The sequence below is a fragment of the Gymnoscopelus microlampas genome, assembly GCF_963454915.1.
Source record: "Gymnoscopelus microlampas genome assembly, chromosome: 15".
Taxonomy (NCBI): domain Eukaryota; kingdom Metazoa; phylum Chordata; class Actinopteri; order Myctophiformes; family Myctophidae; genus Gymnoscopelus; species Gymnoscopelus microlampas.
The window spans coordinates 35,263,775-35,272,213 of NC_139952.1; the positions used below are offsets into that span (position 1 = coordinate 35,263,775).

General features: G+C 43.1%; 1 protein-coding gene across 9 annotated transcripts in view; it reads right to left on the bottom strand.

Moving 5' to 3' along the window:
* Window positions 1-8,439, bottom strand: part of macf1a (microtubule actin crosslinking factor 1a) — a 290,975-nt gene that overhangs the window by 274,901 nt on the left and 7,635 nt on the right. For all 9 annotated transcript variants that reach the window (XM_084080015.1, XM_084080014.1, XM_084080018.1 and 6 more), the window contains exon 2: window positions 6,606-6,852. In XM_084080015.1, coding sequence (XP_083936141.1) covers window positions 6,606-6,837 — 232 coding nt within the window. In that variant the 5' untranslated portion in view covers window positions 6,838-6,852. The remainder of the gene's footprint in view (window positions 1-6,605; window positions 6,853-8,439) is intronic.

The following is an 8,439-nucleotide window of genomic DNA, read 5'->3' on the forward strand; positions in this document are numbered from 1 at the left end:
GTAAAAACATATATATTCAAAGATTTGCACACATTTTCACGATTTCTTTTTACAAGTGATGCGCTATGAGCTTGTATATCTGCTATTTTTGAATAGCCAAAGTATAAAATAATGGTTAAAGTGGTTAAAATCTAAAATGACACACGGTTTAAATGGGTTAAAATAAGTTCCAGATTTCAGCTTTAAATGAACACTGAGGGTTTTGACTGGGTATGTACAGGGAGATGCTGATGCTGCTGTGCGTGCATGTGTGTGTGCGTGCGTGCGTGCGTGTGTGCGTGCGTGTTTGTGTGCATGTGTGCATGCGTGCGTGTGAGGAGTGTCTGTCTCAGAGTGTACAAGATGTTCCTGCTGGTCGTATTGCTTTTGGCACACAGGGCGGTGGCAGGTACTGTACAAGCTCTCATATACAAAAACACATACAGGCACTGGTGTCATGATGTGTGCACGAGAATACATGCACTAACCCAGTGAAATGACACCAATAGAACGTCAACTTCAAGCTGTATCACATGGAGGGCATGGGTATATTTTCTTAATAGCAAAAATAGACCATCTGCAAGCTCACAATGTGTTACAATGCAATGCGTTGTGAGCTCGTACATCAGCTTTTTCTTCTTTTTCCCCCCATAAAAAATAGTATTTTATTAATTTATTTCTTTTTTATGATCTATTAAAAATGATTAGTTCGATTACTTCTTGCACCCCTATATTTAAATTAGTAAGATGACCGAAAAAAGGGAAAGTTCAGGTGAAAAACAAAGAGACAGGCCCTCATTTATCAACGTGGTGCAGCCCGAATAATGAGCGTACGGCGTAATCACCGCAATTTACGGCATTTATCAATATATCCTGACGTGGGCTTTATCCTACGGTACGCTGAGATCTCACGTCTGGTCGAGACCAGTTGTTGACGTTGGCTGCACCCGTTTATTCCATTCTAGACCTGCGGAGCACCATTGTCTGACTGTCTGACAAGCATCTGGACACATAATCCACTCCTAAATGTGTATCTACACTAATAAATAATGGCTGTGAAAATATATCATTTTATAAAGTAATTTAAACAAACTGCTTTAACAGTCATTCAGATAAGATTGTAGATCTGTCTGTATTGAAAATAGCAGATCTACAAGCTCACAAGCCAGCGTTGCATCGCGACGCGTTGTGAGCTTGTAGATCTGCTATTTTCAAAAATATACGAGCGCTTTTGCGCCGGGAGTCCCGGCCACGTTTTCATGGACAGTGAGGTCTACAAACTTACAGTAGCTTGTCCTATGTTATGGAGTTATGTCATAGAGAGTTATGTAGGCTACACAACCTGGCTGGGTTAAGGATATAAACCCGGCGCTCCAATATTAACGTGGCGGCACGGAATCACTGCATTCCGCCCGAGTCTCATGTACCGCTACGCTACGGACACGGACATGAAAGACAAAGTTGGGCGGGCGCGTGTGTGTATGTGTGTGTGTGTGTGTGTGTGTGTGTGTGTGTGTGTGTGTGTGTGTGTGTGTGTGTGTGTGTGTGTGTGTGTGAGAGAGAGAGCAAGAGAGAGCGAGAGAGAGCGAGAGAGAGAGGCGTGTGCGTGTGCGGCGAGGCCAGGGGGGGGGGGGGGGGGGGCGGGACGACGCGACTGTTTCTTATTGGCTTTTCATGTCTTTGGTCGTATTCTGGTTCGTCTTCATGTCGTAAAATCGGGGCGTTGGTGAGAATATTTAAGGGCGTGTTATTTAAATGACGCTCGTTTCAGCCGTGACATTTATCAACGCTGGGACCAAGTGTAAGCTCGGATCAGCTGTGTAGGATGCGTTGATAAATGTGACTTCGACGTTGGTGTACGGCCGAATATATGGAAAAATATACGCCGGTTTATACGCTGCGTTGATAAATGAGGGCCACTGTGTGTATACAGTGTGTGCAGAGGGAGAACCAATGGACTACAGTACACAGTACAAACTCACTTTCAATCCCTGATAAACTCTCTGTTCTCAGCACATAAGCCAAACTGCACACTTTGGGTGCTCATATTCCCCAACGGGTATGGTCTAGTATAACTAACACAAACACATCCGCAGTGTTTGGAGGTGGTCCCCCTACTATTCCACTGAAAAGGTTCGACCATGGTGTCGTGAAGGACACCTACTGGTTGGCAAGTAGTATTGCCTGGAGAACAATAGATAGATAGATAGATAGACCTTTATTGATCCCGCGGGGTGAATTCAGTCGCCAATATCTCCCCACCCCCCTGACCAAGTGGGGATTGCGGTACAAATTTTACTTCTCACACTGGAGGCCCGGGATTGATTCCCAGGCCAGACGTTAAAGTTATGGATCGCACTCTCTGCATTACAAATGGATAAATTAACAAGGATTTTACTGTGTACACACAGAGGGAATGTATATATCCATGTACGGCACAAAGACAAACACAGACATGTCTTTCTCTCTCCCCCTCCTTCTCTGTCTCACTCACTCTCCATCACACATATTTCAACACACTCACTTTTATGAGGTTTAAATAAAAAATAAAATGTTATGAAAAATAGCTATTCCTACCTATAAACACACGCTCCATCCATCATGGTTACAGAAAGCACCAAGAGGTTCAGAACACCTTATAATATAGGTAGCATGATCATGAGCAATTGTGATATCTGACCTTTGATTACAGAAATAGTCAAACTTATAATTGCCTTACAACTGCTGACATAAGAAAGACACCATAAGGGTAATTTGTGTCTAGTTTACATGCTACTACTACTACTACCGCAACTACCGTACTAGCTTTGTACTGAGAGCAGCTGTAAAGCTAACTGGTTGTGAGGCCGGGATAGATGTGGAACACAGTCTTCCTTTGTGAAGTACAGTATAGCTTGGAGATTGTAAAACATTAATAAGTCTGGTAACCTCAGTCAACTGCAAATGCTCACAGAGTACAGAATACTACTGCATTCTCCTCTCTCTCTCACACACCCACCCACCCACCCACCCACCCACACACACACACACACACACACACACACACACACACACACACACACACACACACACACACACACACACACACACACACACACACACACACACACACACACACACACACACACACACACGTCACGCAAGTACAAAACCTGCACACAAAATACAAGTTTTGATATTCAGACTAATTAACAAGTGCACAATTCAAGGTTAAAGATTAAAGGTTTAAACACACACATGCATATAACACATGTATAACACACACATACAGTACACACACAAGCTTATACAGATACCCACTACACACACGTAGGCTATGCTCACATACCTTTCATATACTGTACCATACATTACCTGAACACACTAATTCTTGCATGCATACAATACACACCCTCTCCCTCTCCCTCTCTCTCTCTCTTTGTCACTCTCTTAATAGTGACACATACCCTGTCATGACCTACATCCTCTCTTCTATAAAGTAGGCTTTTATAGTCTTGTCATCTCCTCACTACTGCCAAACCCCTCCCCCATCATCACAAACCCACCAGACAGACACTCGACTGCATTCACACTACATGTGTGTATCTGACATCATCATCTGCAATAAGCTATGATGTCATTTATGTGTGATGTATAGAGCCTTGTACAGCACACAACACGATGCGCCGAGAGCTTGTAGTTCTGCTATTTTCCCTGTTGATGTACAACAAGGTGGATAAATGTTGCCAACTGAGGAAGTTAAGTGTATTCTACTGTGAATGGAAGTCCCTCTGTATGTGAGCATCAGCGACTCGGTTGCAAACAATATGAGAACAAGGTTGCAGCAAAGCATGTACAAAGTACATCAATTTGTGTAATGAGAGCCCTAAAACTGTAAACAAGACTCATATCCATTTGTTCAAGGGAGAACGCCTGGGCACTAAACCGCTTTTATATAATTTTCTTGCAATTATCAAGTTTCTATAGCAGCATTTGCTCTCCTCACTAAAAGGGGGGAAAGCTATTAGCCTACTAGCAGTCTCTCATTACTCCAACAGGGAAAGCCCGGCATCTCCAGAGAGCAGAGCAACCTACATTTCTCCTCCATCTTCTGTTACCCACAGTAAGAGTACAAATTAAAAAAAGCAAGGGGACACATTTGAACTGACAAAAAGCCTGCAGGCAGTGGGGTAGTAATATGGCACTCCCTGATTTAGGAAGTTAGGAACTAATAGAATATCGCTGTTGTCGGGCAGAAACCTCCTACCTCCATATTCTAACTTTTTGTGTTTTTTCGTAAAAGAATTCCCTACTTGATCATACTACAGCGTCACACGAAAGCATCAAAAGTAGCAGATCCGCAAGCTCGAAACGTGGCTCGAAACGACACGTTTTGATCTTGTGGATCTGCCACTTTTGATACTTTTGAATTTGAATCCTGAAATGTAACAGTTTTGGTAACAGTATGAGGTTTCCACCCGACAGAGACGATATTCGGAAGGGAAGAAAAAGGGATTCCACCCTGCTGAAGTGACCTTCAGAATGACAGTGAATGTTATCCCACAGCTCCTAGGGGCTCTGCTCAGTACAGCTGACCCTGGATTCTGACCTCCCTTTGAGGAGGGAGGAACGCAAGGATGAAATGTCTCCTTGTGGATCTAGTGAGTATCTTTCAGAAATGCTTTAAGTGCTCTTTTCTCTTACCGGGAATGACATTTACATGTAATTTAACCACATGAACCCTATAGTGTCCATATTGTGGGCGTGGCATAATAGGCAAACTTTCTGCGATAAAAGGTGTGTCTAGTGTTCTAGTGAGAGATCTCCGCAGTTTTTTTAGACAGGTCCTCCAATGCTTTGTTTTATAACTGCGAGAGAGCACATACTACTGCAGTGGTTCTCAACCTGTGGTTGGGACCCCCAGGGGGGTCCCCACATGATTTTTGGGGGGATGTGTGCAATGTGTGTTATAAATGTGTTGTACGCAACTGACAGTGAAGTGACAATTTAAGGACTTTTAAGACCTTTTTAATACCTAAAAACAATTAAGAAAAGAGACCATTACTGCATCAAAAGTAATCAACATAGTTTGTTCATTACTTTCGATGCAGTAATGGTCTTTTTACTATAACAACTGGTCAAACATTGTCCAAATTGTCAAACAGGAGGCGTTGTGAGCTTGTAAATCAGCTATTTTCACAATATTTATCTGCGGAACCGAGTCAAACAAAATGCAATCTGGGAACCCATCGACAAAAAAATGTTTTTGCTGCGGAGCTCTGAATCTGTCTTGAGAGATTAAACCAAATGTAATGCCTCAACTCCAACAATTTCAAGTGCTTATCAGGGTGGGGGTCCCCAGTTCAGTTGAAATATGATTATTTTGGGGGATCACGGCCTGAAAAGGTTGAGAACCACTGGTATACTGTAATGTACTGTACTCATAGTACAGGTATACTGTACTGTACGCATAGTGATAATACTTCACGCTGAATTGGTGAATTATGCTGGTGAGTAACACTGATAATACCAAGAACCAAAAAAAACATGTGCTCCTCTCCCATCTCAGTGACATGTATTGACTGGTGGCGTTTCAGCAGACAGGGCTATTTTTAGGCCATGGATCTTCGATAAGAGCCAGGAGAAAGTCCTCTACTGAAATATCAGGAGCCGATAAATGTCACGTCTAATGAGAGAATCTAAAGAATCTAGACTATAGAGCACTGAAGTCTGATGTAATTTACGCATCCTACCTGGGTCACGTTTCACCCCCCCCCCCCTCGCCCCATTCTGAATTCCCATAGACGTGTTTAATATCGTGGCATGAACTGTATTTAAAAAAAAAAAAATGATCCCGGCGGTTTGACTCATATGGATATGAAGCATCACCTGACGGTGGGAAAACTCTAACGTTACCGCCGCCAAATTATTAACAACTTCAACATTTTATGGACCACAATTCTTATGTGAGACGATTCTAAGATGACCCAATGTTATTCTCCATAGAGAAATTACTTCCGTGACCCAGGGGATGAGCCAGTGACGTCTGCATTGTTTTGTCTACATTTGCCACCTGCTGTCACGCAGGCTATCCTGTCACATGGTAGAGCGTATGAAAAACATACCCAAAGTGACAAAACTGACACTCTGGGACTTCTAGGTTGCGGTCAGTGATGGAAGAAGTACTCAGATCAATACCCTATTGTAGAAGTAGTCTGTTAAAAGTACAAGTTCGGTATTCAAAATTTTACTTGAATAAAAGTACAAAAGTATTGGCAGTACCCATTATGCAGAAGGTCCCATTTCACAAGTTTTCGAATGTATAAAATGTGTAAAAATCTTTTGAAAATAGCAGATCTACAAGCTCACAACGGGAGCATGTAGATTGGCTATTTTCAAATTGCCGAAGTAGGCTATATGTGGTAGGTCTGAAGTGGTTTTGTAATAATAATCAAAATCTACAAAGTATAACTAACTAAACTAGTAACTAAGTACAATATTTGCTTTTGAGATGTCGTGGAGTAGAAGTAAAATGACTGAAAATTGGAAATACTCCAGTTACGTAAAAAGAGTAAATGTACTTAGTTACTTTCCACCACTGGTTGCGGTCTACTAATCAGAAGCATCATCAGCTGGGCGTCTCTTACCTGCCACGCGTACCACGGCCCTCTCCGCCGGGTCCAGCACATGAGCACGTGAGTCCTGGCTCTTCCTCTTCCTGCGCTCGTGCCGGGACAGGTTCCACGGCAACGTGTCTCCGGTCTGCCCCTGGGGGCCCGAGGGGCACGGGGACAGCGACCCCCCGGAGCGCTCGCTACGGAAGGAGCGCTCGCTGATGCAGGAGCGCTCGCTCAGTGTGTCCTCATCCGACGACTCCATGGCGGTACCACAGGGCTGGAGGATGGAGAGAGAGAGGAGAGGAAAATGAGAGGATGGAGGGGGGGCCGGGGTTAAAGGAGAGAAGATGAGAGAGGAATATAGTAGAATGGGGGAAGGGATAGAAACAAGGTCAGGACACAAAAAAGAAGAGAGAGGAAAGACAGAAGGCATAAAGGGATAGGCAGAGAGAGGGAGAATAAAGTAGGCCCATAAGAGAAGGTGAAAACTGTATAATTTATCACTGCATTATGAAGGCAATCGACCGGGGGTGATCAATAATGAAGCAAGTCCCTCAGGTCATTACAGAGCTTTAACACCAGCACTGACAGGAAAGAAAACACATTCAGCGAGCACACATCTGGATAACAAAACATTCAGCGAGCAAACATCTGGATAACAGTTATGACATTAAGAAGACAACATCACACACATGACACACAGCTTGATTATAACACTGGAGGTAAATATTGTACATTTTTACATTAGGTCCGCCCACTAATAGATAGCAGTTATGATGGACACAGTTTTTGGTCTGTTTGGATGGATGGATGGATGGATGGATGGATGGATGGATGATGGACTGAATAATGCTGACATGCTGTCAGCGTTGGCTGATTCATGGAAGCTGTGAGGCAGAAATAAGATTTGCAGAGAGATAGAGAACAAGGAAGAGAAAGAGAGAGTGCGAGAGAGAGAAAAAGAGGGAGAGAGAGGGAGAGAGAGAGAGAGAGAGAGAGAGAGAGAGAGAGAGAGAGAGAAAGAGAGAGAGAGAGAGAGAGAGAGGGAGAGAGCGTGAGAGAGAGAGAAAGCGAGCCAAACATAGACTGATCAAACTAAAGCTTTGGCTGATCTGTGTGTGTATTTGTAATCGAGGCAGCTCTGGGTCAATAGACAGGATAGATTCCATGCCAGAGAGGGAAACAATGTCTCTTTCTCTGTCTTTCTCGCTACCACACTCTTGTGTCTCACCATTTTTAATTAAATTAAGTATGTTCTCAATTGTAAATGGTCTGCATTTCAATAGCACCTCTATCCAAAGTGCTTTACAATGTGCATTACATACACCCTTCTTGTTGATGAATTGAGCAATAGACTCCCGGGCCTTTTTATGTTATCCTTTAAGCGGAGCTTTTTTGACAGTGCTGCCGTACTATTAACAAACATAAAGTATTCAATCAATCAATCAAAAATCACTCACACACACATTCACACAACTACTGTAGTGTGGAGGCAACCCTGCAAGGCCCCACCCTGCTCACCGTTTCAGTGTCTTTCAGTGCCCTTTGCTGCGTGTCACCCCCCCATCTCTCTCTCCCCATCTCCTATCAGGCTAGTGAGCCTACTGTCCTATCAATAATAAAGGCATAAAAAGCCCCCCAAAAAAGATTTAAAAACAAAAAACAATACTGGAAGAAGTGTTGTACTGTTCTCATATCTGTCCTGTGTCACAATAAGATACAAGCATATGCCAGTGGAAGTATTGGAATATACAGTGGTGGAAAGTAACTAAGTACATTTACTTAAGTACACTTTGGGGAATTTTTACTTTACTGGAGTATTTCCCATTTTCAGTACTTTTACTTGTACTCCACTACATCTCAG